The sequence below is a fragment of the Thermobia domestica genome, chromosome 16, assembly GCF_964235325.1.
Source record: "Thermobia domestica chromosome 16, izTheDome1.hap1.1, whole genome shotgun sequence".
NCBI lineage: Eukaryota > Metazoa > Arthropoda > Insecta > Zygentoma > Lepismatidae > Thermobia > Thermobia domestica.
In genome coordinates, this window is record NC_137469.1 from 75,613,298 (window position 1) to 75,638,289 (window position 24,992).

General features: G+C 36.2%; 2 protein-coding genes across 2 annotated transcripts; both read left to right on the forward strand.

The window, feature by feature from the left end:
* The first annotated feature begins 8,320 nt into the window (after positions 1-8,320).
* LOC145672508 (zinc finger MYM-type protein 1-like) lies at positions 8,321-12,917 on the forward strand. Its single transcript, XM_081741670.1, has 3 exons — positions 8,321-8,527; positions 9,751-9,864; positions 11,844-12,917. Exons 1-3 carry the CDS (start codon positions 8,321-8,323, stop codon positions 12,915-12,917), a joined length of 1,395 nt encoding a protein of 464 aa, XP_081597796.1.
* An 18-nt stretch (positions 12,918-12,935) lies between these two features.
* LOC145672509 (zinc finger MYM-type protein 1-like) lies at positions 12,936-14,084 on the forward strand. Its single transcript, XM_081741671.1, has one exon. It carries the CDS (start codon positions 12,936-12,938, stop codon positions 14,082-14,084), a length of 1,149 nt encoding a protein of 382 aa, XP_081597797.1.
* The last annotated feature ends 10,908 nt before the right edge of the window (positions 14,085-24,992 follow it).

Here is a 24,992-nt window from a genome sequence, read left to right on the forward strand (position 1 = left end):
GTGTGCAAAATTATGGTATTACGCTCACATATATCCGATATCGGACCTATATCTTCGAAAACTTCATTCTGTTATTGGTTGGTTTATTTGGGGAGGACTTTATTTTCGTGTCACACGTAATACCCTTATTCTACCTTGGAAACAAGGGGGCTTAGAGCTGATTTCTATACGTGAGAAATGTAAGGCGTTTTTCTTAACCAATAATTATAAGCAATATCAATTTCCTGACAGTATTACACATCAGTGGCTTTCGTGCTGGATGGTCTCATTTCCAGCACCCAACCCCCCTAATATGGAATCCCTCAAAGACGCCCCTATGTATATTAAAGAATGCGTACAAGGTTGGTCGTATCTACCTCTCTTGGATCCCACCAATTATTTCAATGTCAAAATTCTGGGTCAGTACTTACTTGCACCTCTGTACAACGAAATGGTTCCGCACGTTCAGCAAAAGTTTCCCACAAAAAACTGGAAGATGATATGGCATAATGTGCACAATGTCACTCTGTCAACGCAGGTAAGGAGTACCTGGTATATGATTGTGAATGAGCTTGTTCCTACTAATGTTAAATTAAAACGTATTGGAATACTACAAACGGATATATGTCAACAGTGTGCTCAACCTGATACGATTGAACACAGACTGCAATTCTGTGCTCAATCACCTGATATCTGGAGAACGTTAACACGAATGTTAAGTGTCATCTGCCGTTTACATGCGACTGTGTTTGAACCTCAGTATATACTGTTTCCAGAATATCGTTTCTTTCCGATCACAAAACACAATACTGTCACCTGGCTAATTGGACAATCACTTTTCTATATCATGGATACGTATCCGTGTGGCAATATGTTTGATTACATTATTTTTCTGAAAAATGCTTGTAAAAGATTTTCTGTACAGTGCGAAAACAAATATTTTGCTCACTACTTACGAATCTTGTATAATGAATATATGCACTGAGATGTTATAAGTTCCTGTAATGTAACCAAATGAAAATAAAAAAAATGTTGCTGTAGTGGCTAAGGTGCTGGCTTACAAATGCAAAGGTCGCCAGTTCGAATCTTCGGTGAGTACATTTTTAAAAATTTTTGTTTATAATACATGCAACTCATGAGAGATGGTGAAAGAGATCGTATTTAGTCTTTCGTAGCAATTATTATTGGTAAGGTTTAGTACTGATAATACCTTTTGTCTTTGCGTATTGCTTTTATTCTTGTCTTCATTTCAAAAGGGAAAAATATCCGAACAAATGCCACCAAAATTCCTCATATATTTTGAATGTAAACGCTATTTGCAATTAGTAAAGAATAAAAATTGAACGTTCCGATGTAGCTGCAAAAAGTAAAAACATGGAAGTAAACCATACTCATGGTTATTAAAAATACAATTTCTACATGCCTTACACCTCCCGACCACGTTTCTACGTTAGCAAGTAAGAGGTTTGTGTTTAGGTCAGGCTGGTCAACACGTTTTGCAAAGGGGCCCGGTTTAGCTCTGACGCACCACAGGTGCGAGAAGGGAGCAAAACACTTTTTCTCTCTCCCTCTGTGTGTCTGTTTATCTATCTATCTGTATATATATATATATATATATATATATATATATATATATATAACGCTATTTGTGAATGCCGTAACCACCCTAATTTTCAGCGGATTGAGATGAAACTTGGCACAAACATTAATTGTTGAAATATCTTCAGTTCGTTAACCAGAATAATCAGACGAAAATGTTCAAAATGGCGGCCCTTTAAACTCTTAAAAACTTCGAAGGGAACCAAATTTCCCCCATAAATGGGTATTCAGAAAGTTTGAATAACTTTTCCTCTTTTACTGAAATATTTGTGTGCAGAGACTTATTGAAATATTGGACCCGATGAATCGCATAAAGAATGTTCACGCCCTTTCGCTACGGTCAGGCTTTTTTTTTTTTTTTTTTTTTTTTTTTGCAGGAGGGGGTTATTTTCGTATCGGAACAAGATGATTGCTAGTGATGATGTGAAATTACACATTGAAAGTGAAGTAACTTGTGAAACGTGTTATTTGAAACAATAATATAATAAATGTGCTTTCCTCTAACATAGAGAGAGCGTGAATGGCGAGGAGTGTTATTTGGTTTGCTTTTTAGTAACACATTGCATTGCAAATAAAGGTAGGCAACATTATTGGTAAGTAAAACAATAATAATAATAATAATAATAATAATAATAATAATAATAATAATAATAATAATAATAATAATAATAATAATAATAATAATAATAATAATAATAATAATAGGTGTTGTTTGTGGCAAGGCAATATCTTCCTCAATTCTTCTTCAAACGTAATGATTGTAACGCCATATCTCCCTTACAAACAAAATATTAGCAATTTATATCGAGAGAACGGGAAACTGTTGAGTGATGGGAGCAACGTTGGACAGTATGCACTCATAGTACTCAGAAAAATAAGCGACTTCAACGAAAAATGAACGAAGAGTCATTGCCGTGGGTAGTCATGGAGCCAAGCAGAGCCCTCTTTAGGCAAAATGTCGATAACTTATATCGAGAGAACAGGAGGTGATAGTGAGATGGGACCAACGTTGGACACCGTGGACCCATAAGGCGCATCGAAAAAATTAGGGGGGCGGGCGCCAGCCAGCCTTACTTATTTCCACATAATAATATAAAATTATATTGTCGAAATACACACACGAGTTAGCTAGTAATATTTCATATTATTATTATTATTATCGACAGCGTCTTTTCATTACGTGTGCATGTTTGACATGAAGCCAAAGAGAAGATCCATCATTCGTAGAAAGAATAAGAATAGCCAGTTACTTTAATTGTGAACGACGGCGAAAAATACGAAAAGAGACAACCTTAGCGAAAAGAAACAATACTTTCTCTTAAATGGATAAACAAATCAAGACGAGATAGATTCGAACTTGCATGGACGGCGCGAACAGCCAGTTCATTGTCCACTTTTTTTTTTTTTTTTTAACTGACTCACCGAATGTGTTTTAGTAACTTACTTATTGCTAATTTTACTTGCTTCACTCGTTTAACTTGCTTTTTCTAAGAACTTATAACGACAGGGACACGAACACAGAAACATCGAGGACAGTTAAAAACATAAATGCTCTCCCGCCGGGAATCGAACCCGGGACACCATGCACCAAAGGCGCACGTGCTAGCCACTAGACCAGCGGGCAGGGCAATGCTCACTCTCTGTGTCGTTAGGGATTACGACCACTGTATTGCCAGCTATCACTTCTGTGGGTTGTATACTATGATCACATGTTTCTTCTTTGCTGGAAGAGTTAAACCTACATTCTATGTAATACATGAGGTATTTAGACCTACATGCTCTTCATATAATGTAATAAAAGTGTCATGCTGGGAATAAGAAAAAGAACATTCCTTGGACAAATCGGAAACTATTGGCATCAGAAATATTTATCTACGAGGCACGCGCAGTAGTATATTTCAGAATAGTTACTGTTTAGTTCAGTAAACGAAGAAAGGGGTATAAAAAAGCAAATATGTCGAGTCAACGAGATCGACCAGAGTTGACAGAGGCGAAGTAGTAATACAACAACTTCGTTAAATTGATAATTGGTTCTTTATTCTGTAGATCGTATCACAACTTTACGGGAGAGCAGAGAAAGACTTACTAACGCTGTCCTATAGTATGCATTAGTAACACGATCATACAGACACAAATGGATGTAACTGTGAGTACTACAACTTGGATTTAATGAAAGCCGTTTAGACATTCAGTGGTTTGCAGGGTTGTATAAGACACAAAAAGTTAAGACACAATACAATTCTTCATACCTCAGCTTCCAGTAACTAGATACATGCAATTTCAGGATAGATACTGAAACTGCTGTCGGATTTTAATACATGACGTATTGCAGGATACAAAATGCTTTGCATTACTTTTTTGTTTGTAGACAGCTACTAGCTTAGTGTTCCGAAAGGTTGGGTATAAACTAGGGATAGTCAATTCCGGAATTATTACTTTCCGGACTCCCGAAAGTAAAACCGGACAAATTCCGGAATTCGGAAAATTCCGATTTTGGAATAATTCCGGAATTCGGAAAAATCCGGAATTTAGAAATTTCTGATTTCTTTAATATTCCGGAATTCGGAAACATCCGATTTTTTCGAAATCCGGAGTCTTTCTCAATTCCGGAATTTTCTAAATTCCGGATTGTTTCCGAGTTCCGAAATTATTCTGAATTCCGATGTTTAACTGAATTTCATAATTTTCCGAAATCCGGAAAGTGAAAGTTCCGCTTCCGAAAAATGAAATTATTTTGGTTAATATGAATCGTGGCGGAAATAAGTCTTTGACCAGGTAATGGCGACTTCTTTGAAAGAAATGGGGTGTATGAGAATTCAATCTGTCATATTTATAGTTTCGTGTAGAGAAAAAACAAACTTGTGAACCAGCGGTTTAAGAACAACTCAAGTTATTAATGTAAACTTTTCCGACTTCATAAAAGAAATACGAAAGAAATTTTGAACCGAAGAAATATAACATACAAGTTTGCAAGCGGAGACAAAGAAACCTTACGTAATCAAACTAAAAACGAATCTTTTACCGCATAGCGATCGCGGTTGAGTGGTCAAGGTGCTTGTGCGAATGCACATTGTAATGTTTTTTTTTTTTTTTTACTTTAGGATTTTGATGGCGATTGATCAGCGATAACATATGTTTTATTATATTCAGATATTTGAATACTCGGATGCAATATTTGAACTATCAAATCTTCAGGAATAATAATAATAATAATAATAATAATAATAATAATAATAATAATAATAATAATAATAATAATAATAATAATTATTATTATTATTATTATTATTATTATTATTATTATTATTATTATCTCGTAGAAGATTAAAAGCTAGGAGCTAATTATCGCTCAGGTCATACCATTACAAGCAGAAGCGTGACATTTGGAAAGAATATTTCGGTTTGGTTTAATGTTGCTCACGAGAAGAGGACTCTCTCATCTCGTTTCTAAAACAAATAAAATAACATGACAATTAACATTTTACATTCGAGACGGGTCAAGACCAACTCAAAATTTTCGTCTCTCTTTGGAGATGAGAATCGAGAGGAGACGAAAAGTATCCTAAACAGTTCCCTTCTTGTCTCGATTATCGAAGTAGTGTATGTCCATTCTTTAAGTAACAATTGCTCTGTAGACTGAATCTCATAGGCTATTTCGTTACATTATATTTCAGAGCTCATTGAATTATGCTATGTGTAGGTATTTTGTAGCAAAGCTTTTATATTTACCTCTGCATATCCTAAAAATTAGTTTATTATATACCTCAGTGTTGCGTGATATTCAGTTATATTTATTACAGTTATTTTCCTTAAAACATACAGTAGAATACTTTCTACATGAAACTTCAATGGAACGTTGTAGTTTAAAATGTTGGTAGTTGCAGAGGTGTGTCTTGAAGCAGTAGCGTAGCCAGGATGTGTGTTTGGGGGGGGCAAGTGCTGTTACAGGCACATATAGAAAAATTACAAACAAAAAATATATAAACATAAAAATATATAAAAAATTACAATCATCAAAGTACCAAAGTACATTATCGGACCTCTTTGGGGGGGCCGGCCCCTCCGGGACCCCTTCCCTACGCCACTGTCTTGAAGGAACTGAACCCTTTCCCCGAAATCTCTACTTTTAAGTAAGTTTTGCCAAATTTCAAGGCAAGTTTAAAACTTTTATTATTATTATTATTATTATTATTATTATTATTATTATTATTATTATTATTATTATTATTATTATTATTATATCAACACCGTGTATAATCTTTAAAAGATATACGGTTTATATCTGAACAGTAAAAGCTAATTGACTGTCGATCTCGGTCGTCGAGAAATCTTCAGGAGGGAAGGACATCGGTCACGTTCTGGGTTTGAGTTCCGAAGGGGCAAGTTTTCGGGCTCGAGCCAAAAATTGTTAAGAGTTATAGGCTTCAGCCAAACATGTTCAAAACAGCTGGGACCGGGTTTAGGCTTCTCAACGGGTCGAGCGGCTCGGCTTAAGCTCATTCACTATCGAACCGAACCAAGAAGTGAGCCGAGCCAACAGCTCACCCAACCGAGTCGATTTGAGCCATCGGCTTAGTTGAGCTGAATCGAAACGTGCCGATGGACTAATTTCAACTTAGCTGGCTTGAACCGGTTTACATGAGCCGAGTAGGGTACCCATCCCAACTGAGAAAGCTCGAGCCATCGGCTCAATTGAGCTGAGTCGATGGCTCGTTCCAACTGAGCCGGATCGGGTCATCGGCTCATCCCAACCGAGCCGACTGGAGATGTTCGCTCAGTTGATACGAGCAGAGCCGGTTGATATCGCTACCCGAGTTGGTCTTCTGCTTGGGCTCAAAAATTCGACAGTGCAGGTCTCAGCCTTGATTTTAAGAACAACAGTATATACTTATATTGGTGATTACGACACTTGAGGCTGTCTCGTAATAATAAAAAAAAAACCTTGTCTTCTCGTTATCTAGACGAGACGAGAGACACAAAAATTGCCCCACGAGATGCACTAAAATTACGAGACGAGACGCGCCCCGGTCGTGAGCAGCATTAAAAAGTATTCCATATTAGTGCTTACATTTCTCATGGCTTTCGCTTTCCAGTCTAATCAGGCCATTATTTAAAAAAGTTAAAACGAGCTGAACGAGCGAGCGAGCCATTATCAAACTCGACTCAACTCGAAACTCGCCCTGGAAAACAGCTCGACCTTGATCGCTACGCGGTAAACGATTCGTCTTTAGTCTGGTTACGTTAGGTTTCTTTGTCTCCGCTTGCAAACTTGTATGTTATATTTCTTCGATTCAAAATGTCTTTCGTATTTCTTTTATGATGTCCGAAAAGTTTACATTAATAACTTGAATTTTCCTTAAACCTTTGGTTCACAAGTTTGTATTTTCTCCACACGAAACTACAAATATGACAGATTAAATTCTCATACTCTCTATTTCTTTCAAAGCAGTCGCCATTACCTGGTCAAAGACTTATTTCCACCATGATTCATATTAACCAAAATAAATTCACTTTTTGGAAGCGGAACTTTCACTTTCCGGATTTCGGAAAATTATGAAATTCAGTTAAACTCCATCATTCAGAACCATTCCGGAACTTGGGAAGAATCCGGAATTTAGATAATTCCGGAATTGAGAAAAATTCCGGATTTCGAAAAAATCCGGATTGTTCCGAATTCCGGAATGTAAACGAAATCAGAAATTTCTAAATTCGGGATTTTTCCGAATTCCGGAATTATTCCAAAATCGGAATTTTCCGAATTCCGGAATTTGTCCGGTTTTACTTTCGGGAGTCCGGAAAGTAATATTCCGGAATTGGCTATCTCTAGTTTATACACAACCTTTCAGAACACTAAGCTAGTAGCTGTCTACAAACAAAAAAGTAATGCAAAGCATTTTGTATCCTGCAATACGTCATGTATTAAAATCCGACAGCAGTTTCAGTATCTATCCTGAAATTGCATGTATCTAGTTACTGGAAGCTGAGGTATGAAGAATTGTATTGTGTCTTAACTTTTTGTGTCTTATACAACCCTGCAAACCACTGAATATCTAAACGGCTTTCATTAAATCCAAGTTGTAGTACTCACAGTTACATCCATTTGTGTCTGTATGATCGTGTTACTAATGCATACTATAGGACAGCGCAGTACCGGCGGAAGGACCGGGCGAGCCGGGCAACCGCCCGGGGCGCCAAATTTTAGGGGAGTTTGGGGGCGCCAAAATCCTTACTAAATTTATATTATTGTAAACGGTGAACTAAAAATTAACTTTTTCATAAATTGTGTAGCAACATTGGTTACTACCTCATGCCATAGGCCTCACTCTTTATAACAACCCCGGTTTCTTCTTGAATCTCCTATAAAGGATATCCTTTCATCCCTTCACCTTATTTGTCTATAAAAAAAATCTCCGCTGACAAAGCTAAAGGCTATTGTTGAGGGTTGGGAGTTTTGAGCAAAAATAACACGCTCTGGCACTTACAACCGCCGCGATGCCGACAATTGCACTCCTTGCGACAAAGCTATGTCGGCCACTCTAACAATACACACAAACAATATTGAATTATCGGCAACCAAAAAGAAATTAGTCCTGTTTGTACTGTCAAATGTCTCGTGAAAGAAAATTATAATCAGAAGTCATGTACATGTAGTGCAGGCTTCATGGTGTGCGTGTTCTTCTTTTGTCTCCTGAATTTCGACCCTTAGTAGAAGAATCGTTGCGTTAATATGTTCTTTATCAAAATGTCGGAAAAAAAGAAGCCTTCTGGAAATGTATACAGAAAAAGAAGAGCACAATTAGCGGCTGAAAATGAGAAACAGGCAGCAGCATTAAAGAAATTCTTTCGTACTCCTGAAACAGACAATAATGGAAATGAAAACGTAGAACCAGAGAATGAGGAAACCAGCAAGAAACCAACAAATATTCCAGAAAATAACAACACAGTACAGGTAAGTAGGCTTACATTACGTAACGTATTTTTGTTTTATTACGTTAATTAGAGAAGAGGTGTTTACACACGTAGCGTCTTAGCAGGCTAGGGTGGGTAGGGTGGCGGCCTCTCAGATAGGCGGCGAACTTCAGGGTCAAAGAAAGTTCTTTCCCCATTGATATAAGTAGCAATAATTACATTCTATACCAACACTGATGCTTGATACATGTACCAAAGCGATAAGACTTTTACTCGTTAGATGTGTATTAACCAACTTTAGCTGTATTTCAAGCATTCATCTATTAATTAAGTAGAGGGCCTCCATAGTCTAGAGGTTAAAGCGTTGGACTCATGTCTACGTGCTCCTGGTTTCAATCCCCGGACTTTCCGCTTTTCAACGGCAGGAAAACTGGGGAGTCACATAAAGATATGACGGTCACTTGGCCTGCAAAGCTCCTAATACGCCTGTTGGCGGGTAGTGACACGACCGGCTGACCCGCATTCTGTTACTCAGTTGGATGAATTTTTACCACTCGCTATTAGATGGCGTTGGAGCAGGCCCGTCTGCCGTGCCAGTGATTATTATTATTACTATTATTATTATTAGTAGTAGTAGTACTAGTAGTATTAGTAGTATTATAGTAGTAGTAGTAGTAGTAGTAGTAGTAGTAGTAGTAGTAGTATCGTCTACTAACTAGAATTCTGAAGAGTTAAAATGTATGATTGTTACCATTAACAGATCCCCGTGGAGTTTCGCTATCACAAATTTTGCAATAGACCCATTATTTCATAAACATATCGTAAATAAGTAACATGTACCAGTGTAAGACTATATAGATTATGTTTCTATCCAGTGCGACTAACGTGACTTAAAAAAAAAAGTGTTCGGGCTTCGGCAGCTAATTTGAATGCATTTTCATCTATTTTATGAATGCACTGATTCTTGATGATTTTCACAACACAAAGTTGTTAATGAATACGGAGAGAATTTAATTTTTATGTACAGTTAGCAAAAGAAAAAATGAGGCCATTCTTACCTAGATTCTGTAAGAATCGCCATATTTTTTGTTTTCCTAACTCTACATTTTCACAATGAACATGGAATATGTAGATTCAATATTTATACGCAGTTATTTTATCATTTATGCATTTTCTTCACCTTTAGAATACAAATTAAATATATTTTTTATTCTAAGAAAATAAACTTTATTTGTAACGTATTAGTTCTTTTCCTTTCCACAGGTGGATCGATCGATTACGAGCATTTCGCAGGAGGAAGAAGAACAATTGAAATCTGGAACAATTGATATACGAAACGAAGCTGGATCAGCATTTCCACAGGAAATTGTAATAGACGTAACTTAAACATTTTGCTATTTGAATAAACATACAATTGCATGTTGGTTGAATATCACGCAATTACAGCATTGTGTAAAATATAAGAGGGAATGCAGTGAAACCTAATTACTTTTATTATTAGAGTACATTGCAATTCGACAGGCATAAATTATAAATTCGACAGACCGACAATTGTTTCTAAATATCTTGTACCAATATGTTCATGACGGCCTAGCTGTTATATATATATATATATATATATAGATAGATAGATAGATATAGATAGATAGATAGATAGATAGATAGATAGATATATAGTGGTATAATTTACTATTTTTCACTTACTTTCCATGAAGCATATACAATATTATTGATTTTCTTTGTTTTAATTTGACGGGTGTTGTAGATGAATGGGTCATTTCGACCTGAACTCGAGATATAAATCGAATTATTATTTTTGTAACAAGTAAGCAAGTAGTAGAACTGATTAGAGACTTTTCACTAACTGACATTTTTTAAAAAAATATTTTAACAGACTATAGTTTGGCCACATACATTTTACTGTAATTATTTTTTTTTTTAAATCTGTCGGAAAAATGAAAATACTGAGGTTCAAGCTGTATATGCTCTTGTACTGTAATATAAGAAAGCTCATAATTTGCCTGCTATTATTAATTAATTTATGATGATGATTGGTGTTCTTCCCGGAGGCATGTGTTTGACCCCGCCCGAAGGTCTCTCAGCAAGGTGAATCCATGGTGGCTTTGCATTGCTTTCCATGGAATGATGATGACGTTCTAAGGGCGGGATCCGAATCACTTGTGTCCTCACCGAGAATCGAACCCGAGATCCCTTAGTTATAAGGCGAGAGCTTAACCAGTCGTTCTGCGGAGACACCAATTAAATTATAACATGCCAAATATATAAATAATCAATCAAAAACATCTTTAGGGTCACACTTACTCAATTTTTGGAATTCATTTCTTGTGTCTAGGTGCATAATATCACTGTATTCCGTTCAAGTTGCTTTGACGGAAGACATATGGGATACATTTTTTTAAAAATAATAATATGTAATATTTATTGCCTTAGTGGTTGAATGACTAGCAGACACCTTTGATGTAAGAGTTAGCTGATTCCATCACCCAAGGCTTTTTATATTGAGCATCGCAAGGAAATCGGAAAGCTTTTCAAATAATATAAAGTACCAAACTCTAATCCAGAAAGACCCAAAATATTACGATGCAAGTCAACTAACTTATCACATACCAATCCACCACATTTAAAGAGAAAGAAAAAAAGGACACAGTCAGTGGTGTTTCGGAGCTTAAAAAAACAGAGTTTAGTTTTAATTAGTGTATAATAATGTGCATATTTTAAAGAAAATACAAATAGTAAGAAATACAAACTTGCTAAGAATAATGTTCAAAGAAATGTTGTTTTCAAAGTTGCATATTTCTTAGGTTAAGTCAGCCACGAACATGTTTGTATCCCGGTTGATTTGGTCGTTCATTACTGATTCAACTATGTAAGAGGCATTTGTGGAGCCAATCAGGGTCAAGGCATTTAACCACATTACAGCACTTCAATGCTGAAACCGAGAATCCTAGGTAGGGCTTCAGAAATCCTGGGCAGATTCTCCTATGTATACAAAAGAACATGACGTGGACGTCTTATATTCGCACGAAACCTGTATTTATTTATTTACTTCAATTATTATTAAACTTTTCCTCTCCCCCTCTTTATTTATTTATATCTCACATCTATCGGAGGCTTATTGGTCATGCGCCATTCTAAGTTTTGTGTTTATCACCGGATGATCTAGCTGCCTAAATATCCCCCACCCCCACCCCACCCATCTTCGGTGCAAGCCTACCATCTTTAAAAATTATGAACACAATTTTAAAAATTCCATTCATGTTTTAGTCACTTATTCTTTGTTAGAAGACAATGTTTAAAATAAATTTAACATTATTTTCTACTTACTTTTTTTGCAGGTATTGGAATCACAATCAATCGATCTTGATGATCGAGGAACTTGGCCAGAACATATTACGGACAGAATGCGTCAGATACTTGTTAGACGAGGTCCAGTTCAAGTCTCCAAACGAGAGTTCCCAGTAGACAGCGAGGGTCGGCAATTTACAAGTAACTACAAAAGACGTCTGCACAATGGAGAAGTTGCTCGTAATTGGCTTATTTATTTAGTGACTAAGGATGCAATATTTTGTTTCTGTTGCCGTCTTTTCGGTGGTACTACAATGTCACTCTCTTCTCGTGAAGGTTTTTCGGATTGGAAGCATATGTCCGGACTGTTATCAGACCATGATAGATCTTTGACTCACACGAAGGCTTTCCAATCGTGGTTTGAACTTGCAAACCGATTACAGTCAGGTAAAACAGTTGACGTTGAAAACCAAGCAATTATTTGCAATGAAAATGAGCGTTGGAAAGAGGTTCTCAAACGACTGCTGTCTATAATTCAGTTTCTTGCTTCCCAGAATTTGGCATTTCGTGCTCAAAATGACACTATTTACTCAAGAAACAACGGCAATTTTCTCAAACAAGTTGAGTGTATTGCACAGTTTGATGTTACTATGGCTGAGCATTTGCGAGGAATAACATGTAAAGAGACACATGTACATTATTTGAGCAAGGACATTCAAAATGAAATAATTGAACTCCTTGGGTCAAAAATAAAGGATAAAATTTTGACTGATCTAATGAAAGCGACATATTATTCCGTAATATTAGATTGTGCACCAGACGTAAGTCATATAGAGCAAATGACACTAATTGTTCGTTTCGTGAAGGTAGAACTGGGTAAGGAACCATCCATTGAAGAACATTTTTTGGGATTTTTCTGCATAAATGATTCTTCAGGGGAAGGACTAACTACCACTATTTTGGAAGAATTAGAAAAATTGAAAATTCCTCTCTCAAACATGCGTGGCAAAGGGTATGATAACGGTGCCAATATGAAAGGAAAGCACTCAGGCGTTCAAAAAAGAATATTAGATCTAAATAGTCGAGCATTTTTTGTCCCTTGTAGCTCCCATTCATTGAATTAGGTTGTGAGTGATTCTGCAATGAACTGTAGTGAGGCTGTAAATTTTTTTGCTTTATTGCAAGAAGTATACAATTACTTTTCTAGTTCCACATATCGTTCGTCTGTTCTGCAAAAACATATATCCAATTTCACTTTGAAACCTCTTAGTGATACTAGATGGGAGAGTTGTATTGATGCTGTCAAATCGTTTCGCTACCAGTTAGGAGAAATTTACGATGCTCTTTTCGAAGCATCAAAGGACTCAAAGATAGACTTTATGGGCAAAAATAAGGCTTGTTCCCTGGCTAGGGAGCTCCTGAATTTTAAGTTCGTTTGTGTTGTGGTGTTTTGGTATGAAGTTCTTTCTTGTGTTAATGTGATTAGCCATGTTTTCCAACAAGAATCAGTGGACATTCAGCAAGCAGTTGATCTGCTTAAGAAAACCAAGTGTCGTCTTAAGAACATGCGAAGTGATGAAGGTTTCCAGAATATTTTGGTTGATGCCAAAGTAATTGTTGAAGAGCTCGACATTCAACCACAATTTGAGAATGAACCAAAACTCCGACCTAGAAAAGTCAAACGACAATTTTTGTATGAATCTGAAGACGAACCTATTAATGATCCATACAGTGCGTTTAAATGTAACTTCTATTTTTGCACATTAGACACAATTATCTGTTCCCTGAATGAAAGATTTCAACAACTGAAGCAGCACAGCGAAATATTTGGGTTTTTGTATGACATCCATCCAATAACGGACAAAGAGTATTTACTAAAGTGTTGCAAGGAGTTACAACTATCTTTAACAGACAAAGATCACTGTGATATTGACGGATTTAAGTTATATCAAGAGCTCTTACTTTTATCTTCATTTCTCGGTTCTGAAAGTGGGAGCAAACCGTTGCAAGTACTTACATATATTTGCAAGAACTTCCTTATTGGGATATTTCCAAATGCAACTATTGATCTAAGAATCTTACTAACTATTCCTGTAAGTGTAGCTTCAGCAGAAAGAAGTTTCTCCAAGTTGAAACTTATAAAGAACTACCTACGATCAACGATGACGCAAGAGCGTCTTGTAGGCCTTTCTATGATGTCTATTGAATGTGATGTTCTGTGTGAGCTTGACACTGATACTTTAATTAAAGACTTTGCAGAGAAAAAGACACGAAAAGTTAACTTTATTTAGCATTGTAAACAAGTCAAAGGCCAATTTGCGTTAAAACTGTATAAAGATATAAAATTATATTACTGGTTGTATTATTTGTATTACGAAATCTTTGTACAATGCTGTTACAAAATATATTTGTATGTTCTTTTGTTCATATATGTGTTCTCTTTCGCAGTTAACAAGGTTGTTTATGTATATATGTGTAAATAAATGCTGTACCGCATCATCAATCTTAATTTTATATAAATCGTTGTTTCTTGAATCGTTCTGTAAATTTCTAATCAGTGACGTAGAATATTTTGCATGCTCATGTGAAAATAATTGTTTCGTATATCGTTAATCAAAACTTACTTTGTATTTAACCGACAAAAGTTAAGATCTTACTCAGTTTGATAATTGATTCTTATAGTTATAGTTATAGAGTTCAAAGAGTTATGCTTTAAAAGCAGCTATCTGTAAGGTAGCATAGCAAAATTAAACTCAGTAATACCAATGGGTTGTAGGGGGCGCCATACGGATTCTTTGCACGGGTGATATTTTCCCCTTCCGCCGGCCCTGGGACAGCGTTAGTAAGTCTTTCTCTGCTCTCCCGTAAAGTTGTGATACGATCTACTACAGAATAAAGAACCAATTATCAATTTAACGAAGTTGTTGTATTACTACTTCGCCTCTGTCAACTCTGGTCGATCTCGTTGACTCGACATATTTGCTTTTTTATACCCCTTTCTTCGTTTACTGAACTAAACAGTAACTATTCTGAAATATACTACTGCGCATGCCTCGTAGATAAATATTTCTGATGCCAATAGTTTCCGTTTTGTCCAAGGAATGTTCTTTTTCTTATTCCCAGCATGACACTTTTATTACATTATATGAAGAGCATGTAGGTCTAAATACCTCATGTATTACATAGAATGTAGGTTTAACTCTTCCAGCAAAGAAGAAACATGTGATCATAGTATACAACCCACAGAAGTGATAGCTGGCAATACAGTGGTCGTGATCCCTAACGACACAGAGAGTAAGCATTGCCCTGCCCGTTGGTCTAGTGGCTAGCACGTGCGCCTTTGGTGCATGGTGTCCCGGGTTCGATTCCCGGCGGGAGAGCATTTATGATTTTTAACTGTCCTCGATGTTTCTGTGTTCGTGTCCCTGTCGTTATAAGTTCTTAGAAAAAGCAAGTTAAACGAGTGAAGCAAGTAAAATTAGCAATAAGTAAGTTACTAAAACACATTCGGTGAGTCAGTTAAAAAAAAAAAAAAAAAAAAATGGACAATGAACTGGCTGTTCGCGCCGTCCATGCAAGTTCGAATCTATCTCGTCTTGATTTGTTTATCCATTTAAGAGAAAGTATTGTTTCTTTTCGCTAAGGTTGTCTCTTTTCGTATTTTTCGCCGTCGTTCACAATTAAAGTAACTGGCTATTCTTATTCTTTCTACGAATGATGGATCTTCTCTTTGGCTTCATGTCAAACATGCACACGAAATGAAAAGACGCTGTCGATAATAATAATAATAATAATAATAATAATAATAATAATAATAATAATAATAATATTAATAATAATAATATGAAATTTTACTAGCTAACTCGTGTGTGTATTTCGACAATATAATTTTATATTATTATGTAGAAATAAGTAAGGCTGGCTGGCGCCAGCCCCCCTAATTTTTTCGATGCGCCTTATGGGTCCACGGTGTCCAACGTTGGTCCCATCTCACTATCACCTCCTGTTCTCTCGATATAAGTTATCGACATTTTGCCTAAAGAGGGCTCTGCTTGGCTCCATGACTACCCACGGCAATGACTCTTCGTTCATTTTTCGTTGAAGTCGCTTATTTTTCTGAGTACTATGAGTGCATACTGTCCAACGTTGCTCCCATCACTCAACAGTTTCCCGTTCTCTCGATATAAATTGCTAATATTTTGTTTGTAAGGGAGATATGGCGTTACAATCATTACGTTTGAAGAAGAATTGAGGAAGATATTGCCTTGCCACAAACAACACCTATTATTATTATTATTATTATTATTATTATTATTATTATTATTATTATTATTATTATTATTGTTGTTGTTTTACTTACCAATAATGTTGCCTACCTTTATTTGCAATGCAATGTGTTACTAAAAAGCAAACCAAATAAAACTCCTCGCCATTCACGCTCTCTCTGTGTTAGAGGAAAGCACATTTATTATATTATTGTTTCAAATAACACGTTCCACAAGTTACTTCACTTTCAATGTGTAATTTGATATCATCACTAGCAATCATCTTGTTCCGATACGAAAATAACCCCCTCCTGCAAAAAAAAAAAAAAAAAAAAAAAAAAGCCTGACCGTAGCGAAAGGGCGTGAACATTTTTATGCGATTAATCGGGTCCAATATTTCAATAAGTCTCTGCACACAAATATTTCAGTAAAAGAGGAAAAGTTATTCAAACTTTCTGAATACCCATTTATGGGGGAAATTTGGTTCCCTTCGAAGTTTTTAAGAGTTTAAAGGGCCGCCATTTTGAACATTTTCGTCTGATTATTCTGGTTAACGAACTGAAGATATTTCAACAATTAATGTTTGTGCCAAGTTTCATCTCAATCCGCTGAAAATTAGGGTGGTTACGGCATTCACAAATAGCGTTATATATATATATATATATATATATATATATATATATATATATATATATATATATATATATATACAGATAGATAGATAAACAGACACACAGAGGGAGAGAGAAAAAGTGTTTTGCTCCCTTCTCGCACCTGTGGTGCGTCAGAGCTAAACAGGGCCCCTTTGTAAAACGTATTGACCAGCCTGACCTAAACACAAACCTCTTACTTGCTAACGTAGAAACGTGGTCGGGAGGTGTAAGGCATGTAGAAATTGTATTTTTAATAACCATGAGTATGGTTTACTTCCATGTTTTTCTTTTTACTTTTTGCAGCTACATCGGAACGTTCAATTTTTATTCTTTACTAATTGCAAATGGCGTTTACATTCAAAATATGAAGAATTTTGGTGGCATTTGTTCGGATATTCTTCTCTTTTGAAATGAAGAAAAGAATAAAAGCAATACGCAAAGACAAAAAGTATTATCAGTACTAAACCTTACCAATAATAATTGCTACGAAAGACTAAATACGATCTCTTTTACCATCTCTCATGAGCTGCATGTATTATAAACAAAAATTTTTTAAAATGTCCTCACCGAAGATTCGAACTGGCGACCTTTGCATTTGTAAGCCAGCACCTTAGCCACTACACCAACATCATAGCATGGTGAACGTTTAGTTTTCGGCGTATTTGTTGTATTTGTGTTTTATGTTCCCACTTCAACAATTTTTACTCTTTTTTCTAAGTTTAATAGCTGTTTCTGGCTTTCTCTTTCGGTGTCGTCCTTTATTTACATTATGCACTGTTCGTATTCACAGCTTGTGTCCCTCTGCAATGTCTTATTCAGATTAAACTTTTCTTTTTGCCCCTCAGTAAATATTTGATTGATTTAATTCTCATACTCTCCACGGATGGAGCGCAGGAATGCCAGACTCGAAAAATAGGTGTACATTTACTTTCCTGACAGATCATACATACGCGTGATGTGTCTTATCCAAATAATATTGATTTAAGTATCTACTAATATTGATTAAAGATACATTTCCTCTTTGTTTTTAGTCAAAATGAACAATTACCTTCAATGAATGTTCATTGATTATTTCTATTCAAAACTTCTATACCGATGTCCTTGAATTAGAGATAAATGGTACAAATAGGAAGCAGTCGTTCTTTCAGAAAAAAAAATGTTCCGGGGGGCACTGCTGGTATTATTCTATTTATTTTTATATTAAAAACGTATTATTTTGGTCTCCTCCGGGGGAGCACTTTCAGAGTTCCGGGAGGCAGTGCCTCCCAAAAACATGTCTGGAAGAAACACTGATAGAAAGTACTGCCAGGCATGAATGAGGGCGTTACGGAAGAAAAAAATAATGCATATACCCATGCAGGGCCGGATTAAGAGGGGCTTAGGGGGCTATAGCTCCGGGCCTCCAGGTGGACAGGAGCCTCCACTCTGATCAAAATCTCAACTGGTTATCTAAAAAGAATCATGATCATACAATCATAATTATAAAATATAGTAGAGCCAAAAATATGAGATATATTCCCTTCACATTCCTACTGTACTTTCACAGGAATGTATGAGATGGAGTTAAAAGGGGCCACATGTTTTTCCTAGCCCCGGCCACCAGTTGAGTTGATCCAGCACTGTATCCATGCACAAAGGTCAAGAAAATTATTTAATTAATAGGTTCACTGCTGACGATACTGATTTGGCGTTTTTTCTTCATGACAATCATTTTCCAGCCAATAAATTCAGAAATGCAAAGCACAGCGCTTTCGAACGTCACACATTGGTTGCTGTGTTGTCCGTTTTGTGCGCTGACTCTTAATGATTACACAGCCATTTTTTGGTTTTGCGGAAAGATAAGTATGTTTTTTAAGTACAAACGAAATGTATTGAACTTGAAGAAGTAACTCAGATTACTTCAATTAGTAGAATGAGCTCCGTATACTATAAAGGCAATCACTTATCTTTGGATGAACTATGATTTCGTGGCATGACTCTTCGATAGTATACAAGGTGTTTCAAAACAACATCGACAACGTTTGGGAGGTGATTCCTGACACCAAGATAAGACAAAAAATATAGAGCAACTTGGGTGCACAAATGCTTCTTTTCGGAGTTATAGGCTGTCGAAAATATGAAAAAATAAACTTTAAAGGTCTATAGCTCCAAGACAATGGGACCTACCGTAATCGGGTCAAGACTTCACTTAGGAACTAATATGTGCGCCATCCAAAAATCCATGTTTCAGAATCCTAAGATAATCACGCAACAACTTTTATAGAGGGAGTTTGGCTACGAGCATATAATTTGAAGTACTCACCAACTACTTCTATAAAAATTGTTGCGGAAGTACCGCAGGTTTGTGAAACTTGGATATTTGGATAGGGCACATACTAGTTCCTAAGTGAAGTCTTGACCCGACTACGGTAGGACTAGGCTTGCCACCTCTCCCGGAATGGCCGGGAGTCTTCCGGAATCGAACTCACTCTCCCGATTCCCGGACAAGCTTTGGAATCTCCCGGAATTATGATTTAATGCTGTCACTGTTTTTGTTGCCTTCCTAAAAGTAATCAGTTTTAATTTTCTTTTTGAAGTTTAATTCTGTTACGAAGTTAATTTTCCCTTGGTAAGATAAGCATTATGAAATTAAAAACAATGCTCAAGATTTAACGCAATACTAAGTTTTTCCTTGTAAACAATAACGTCGGCAAATCGCTCCATATTTAGGACTTCAAATGATAAACAAATGTTTGTTAAACATGTATTTGTGCGTCACCTTTCGTTTGATTTATATAAATACATAGCTACAATAATTGTTTTGAATTTAGTGAAAATAAAGAGCGTTTGTTTAACTAAGAGGGGAGGGGAAATAAACACATTGTTGCGGCTAAGAGTTTACGCAAGTACTGAAAAAACGAAAACCCATTGTCGAAGTCTCGAAACTTCTTTGTTTCCCTTTACGTGATTTTGGTTCACTGTATAAATTTAGTTCGTCGAGTGTCACGGTGGAGTAAGTGGGTTTCGTAGGCGTTCTTGTCGTTGAATAGCTATGTCTGATTCGGAGACGCAAGAAAGTAAAAGAAAAAAGTATTACTGTACATTTAATGACGAGTGGAAAAGTACTTTTGATTGGTTGCAGAAAAAGAGTGAGTATGAAGCGGAATGTAGAGATTGTCGCAAACTTTTTCGATAAAGTTTGAGGGCGTTCGTGCAGTAAATGCTCATGCTAATTCTGCGAAGCACCAACGTTTAGAAAAGGAGAGAAGAGAAAATATAGTACTTACATCTTTTTCTTACGAAGCCCAACACTAAGGAGTTCTCGTCACGGCGGCAGAAATTACAGCAACGTATCATGGTGTGAAGCACCATCTTAGCTATAACAGCCAGGATTGTGCAAACAAGCTGGCAAGTGTTATGTTTTGTGACTCAGCAATCCCAAAAAAGATTAAATGTTGGCGCACGAAAGCCAGCAGCATTGTGGAAAACGTACTTTCGCCACTAGCACAAGAACAGCTAATTCAAGAGCTACAAGAAGCAGAATTCTTTTCGGTAGCCACGGATTCTTCAAATGTTGGTAATCTAAAAATGTACCCTTTAGTAGTGCTATACTTTTCGAAAGAAGAGGGAATAAAAATCGGTCTCTTGGACTTTTATGAAAACCCCGATGAAACCAGCGAAAGTATCAGCAAACACATTGAAAAATCGGTTTGTGAAAATAACTTGGATTTTGCTAACATTTTTTCATTTGCCGCAGACAATGCTTCAGTAAATTTCGGGAAGAATGTTTGTGTGTACAAGAAATTAAAAGCTCGCGTTCCTAATTTGATCAAAGCTAACTGTAAGTGCCACATATTGCATAATAGTGTGAAACATGCAATGAAAGCGTTTTCCTTCGATGTGGAACATCTCGTGCTGAAAGGTTTTAGTGAATGCTCTGCTTATGCGAAGAAAACCAAAGAACTAAAATCATTTCTTGACTTTGTAAACCAAGAATATAAGGAAGTGCTACGAGGTTGTTGTCCCTTCTGCCTGCTCTCAAACGTCTTCTTCTGAATTGGCCAGCACTTCAATCATATTTCGTATCACAAGGAGATGATTGTTCTAAGATTATATGGGAACCATTTAAGGACGAAGAAGTATCATATGCTCAAATGGTGTGTTTGTTCCTCCAAAACATAATGCAAATATTCAATAATAGCATTAGACTCTTGGAAAGCGAGAACATATCAAGTGCAGAACTACATGAGATCATGGCACTACTGAGGAAGAAACTCATTGAAAGAAAGGAAGATCAGTACTTTGGGAAGTCAGTTATGGATAGGATGAAGACTGTGGAAGACTGCAAGAAAGCCAAGTTTGTAAATGAAGCTAACATTTTCTTGGGGAAGTGCATCTCATACTTGGAGAAATGGTACGATTTTGATAAATCCAATTTCAAGCTCATGGGCATTCTATCTTTGAAACAGCCAATTAAGTGGGATGACTTGGTAAGTGTCTGTGAAAATTTGAAGTTTGAGATCGATTTGGACAAACTATACGACGACTTTTGTTTAGTGAGGAAGGTGAAGACATCGTTGTGTGAATCTAGTGATAGACTTACGTTGGGTGGAATTTTTCAAGAAAGTTACACCTCAAGGATGTGGGAGTGAGTTACTTAAATTAGTGTCATTCGTCCTCTCAGTCCCTGTTTCGAATGCAACTTGCGAGAGACAGTTCAGTGTAATGAACCAATCATTTTGCAAAGAAAGGGTAACATGGGCGAGGGATTATTGAAAGCTGAACTTCAAATATGTCAAAATTATACTATGAAGTGCAGTGATTTCTATAAATATGCACTTAAGAATCAGAAACTTTTGTATGCTGCTAGGAGTGACGTAAAGTACAAGTTCAAGAAGAATAATTAGACAGAGGATGCTCTGTCCAGAAAAATATTGTTTCATCCTCCAACGACACATGCTTTCTGTTGAGTTATTCTAGTTCCCTACTCTGTGAAATTCATGTTTTTTATCCTTTGTGTTTGGTATAAATAAATGTAATTAATGTTAATTCAAAGAGTTTAGTTCCAAATATGGTTTCAAGAGATGGAGCTGCATTTGACCACACATTAGAGATACAGGCTATTGTTTTTCAGCGCTTGATTCACGAGGTTTACTAAAATTTCATTTGTTTGCTCCAGAAGTCTCTAAATACAGTAATGGTGTATCTTCCAAACGCATTGTAGATGTTATAACCTCTAAGCGTATATAGATTTAATTTAGTATATTATTACTAAATAAAGTTTCAATACTTTTTTTTTTTTTTTTTTGGTTTCATAGAAATCTCCCGGAATTCCATTCTTGTGAGTTGGCAAGCCTAGGTAGGATTCATAATTTTGGAGCTATGCGCATTTAAAATTCATGTTTTCGGCAGCCTATAACTCCGAAAGAAAGCATTTGTGCACCCAGATTGGTCTATACATTTTGTCTTATATTGGTGTCATACCAAAAGTTGTGGGTGTTGTTTTGAAACACCCTGTATAAAAGGATATAGATACAGATATGACAGCCACGAAACCTCTGACCTTGTATTGAAAACTACTGTGTATACCGGAAAAGTGGACGATATTGGCGGGAAAGGCCATATGAGTAACGTTGTTTTATAATTGTTGCAAGAAATGACAACGGTCATGCATTATACATGGATATTTTTTTAATGGCAAAGATTTTTTAAGAAAAAAGCAAAAACTAGATATTAGTATAAGAGGTACTCTAGAAGTATACTCCGATTAATCACTAAATACTGTTTCAAAAGCTCATTTGAAAGTATATGAAACTATAAGCTAAACGGCGTTACAAACATCTTAGCATTTGAAGGCGGCGCTCCAAGTTTCCTTTAAATGCTGCTAGCAAATCAGGCCAGCGGTATTGTCACGTATATTTTGTACACATCCACGTTTATCCCCTGCTACCTGATCGCGCTTTAGTTCGTTTGCTTAGCAATAGCCATACCCCTTTACCACTCGGCAACGTCGCGTCAGAGCTTGCGTTTTATTCGTTTAGCTGAAATGCCAAGAAATGAATATACTGAGAAACAGGGTTGGATTAATTACTAAGCAAAATAAGCACGTGCTTAGGACATCAAGGTAAAGGGCACTACAGAAATTTCCAAGCCAAATTTACCGCGGTTCATGAGTCATATGATATAATACTGAAAAGAATGCGGATGAGCCAGAACCCGCAAAAGGAGGTCCCACATTACATACAAATAACAATGATTCGAGAGTAAGTAAATAAGTAATTGCAATTTTTTTTATTTCTTTTCAGGTTAGCTCTACGGCAATGTATGCTCACCAGACGCTAGGTGTCAACGTTGCCATTGCTTGTAGTAGGTTGAAGTGTTATCGCATCAGTCCGCTTTGCATTGTTGTGAAGTAAAGGTGGCCGCGCCACTCTCTGTATGTACCAAGAAGAACAACGTTCCGTGGTTTGAAAGTGTAGATCTACTTGGAGTGTAAATTTACAGGAGACTTTCAGTACAATATGGGGACAATGTTTTACCACAGCGAAGTATTTACCAGTGGATTGAACAGTTCAAAAGTGGTCGAACAAGCATGAAGGGTGAGAAAACACCAGGGCGTCTAGGTGCAGCAACAACTTCGGGGTTGTCCACATTAAGTAACGCGGCAAGGGGGATGGAGGTGTGGGCTTGCGGAACGAAATGTAACAAGGAGGAGGAGATTTACGTTTTTGTTATGTAACGTTATGTGGCGTGCTTTTTTATTTTGCTGTAATTTTTATTTTTATTCTCAGCTTTATATGCAATCTAAACAAATAATTTTGTTTACTTCTTTTCCTGTTTATAAATAAATATTTCTATTGTTTTGGGAAATTGTGAACATATAGCCTATATTAAACGAATTATGCAGAAGAGATTCGAAAGCACTACTAGACACAGCATAACTGGTGACGAACCCTGCGTGTATTTCAATACAATAAAACTCCGTTTTGTGGCTATCGCCGCATTACATTTACGGCACACGAAGCTTTTCTGGAGTTAGTTGTTAGTGATCGTAACAACTACTTAAATATATTCTTGCGTTTCTTAGAATATGATTCAAAATTTATTATTTGAATCATTACCCACTCTATCCTTCTAAGAAGTTTCACATATGAAACAGAAGAAACTCTTTATTTGTGAAATAATATTTTCCGCCATAGAACGATCCACGATTTGTAGAACAAAATAAGATATTGAAAACCTAATTCGTCGAATATTCATCTCGTATTGAATTGTTTGCTCTTTGGATTTGAATTTTCTTGGAATAATCAAGTTTATTCCAATTCTGATATTGATTTAGGACAAGAATAATTTGAAAAGTGTTAAACTGAAGTCTAAAGAAGATATTCGAAAGCTTGTTCACAAACGAGATGCTCCTGCTTAGTGATGGGTAAATTTCCGGGAAGATATTTTTCAGGAATATTCCCAGGGAAGATTCACAAAATGGGAATTTTTCCGGGAATTTATGTACAATCCTAAAGAAAAGTGCATTCTATTACTATATTAATATTTCGAAGTTCCCAGTATATTAATACATTTGTCTCCAGGGGATTCTTTAAAATGCATATTCTGAACGGTACTATGTTGTTTTATTAATATTTTATCATGTTTAGATAATACGCATAAATGTATATTTACTTACAGTATGCTCTCTGAAAGTAAATATGTGGAAAAAATGGCATAGTAAGTCCACATATTTTTACACCGCTAAACAGTTTAAATTTATAAGTAAGTGGATTTTCTATATGGTCTACTTGACTCTACTACTGATATTATAAACATATTAAATTTTTATGTTATAAACAAATTAGATGGGGTAACTGCCGTAAGATACATGTTTCACCAATTTATCAACATTTGCACATACGCATTTATGTTTAGAAAATTTGCAAGATACTGATTTATCTTTATAACTTAGCACGTAACATTGCCATACACGACCTTTCTTCCTACCTATTTCTCGAAATTTCATGCATTAATTCACATGTAAGAGAAGTCCGAGTACTTCTTCAGAAATTCGAGTCAGAGAGAGGTGACAGGCCGACGTCTATTACTAACGGTGGTTCAGGGTTTATTAATAGTACTTCATCTCTATTTCTACATAATTCTACATTACTTTACAAAATTGTTTCCTTTTCATCATTTGTAAATTAGTACTTTGCTAATTTTGGCTATTGTTTAGCATTGGGGGGGGGGGAGTTTTTGCACCCACTTTTTTTTGTGATATTCTATTCCGATGCGATTGTTTTATGGTTTCATAAGT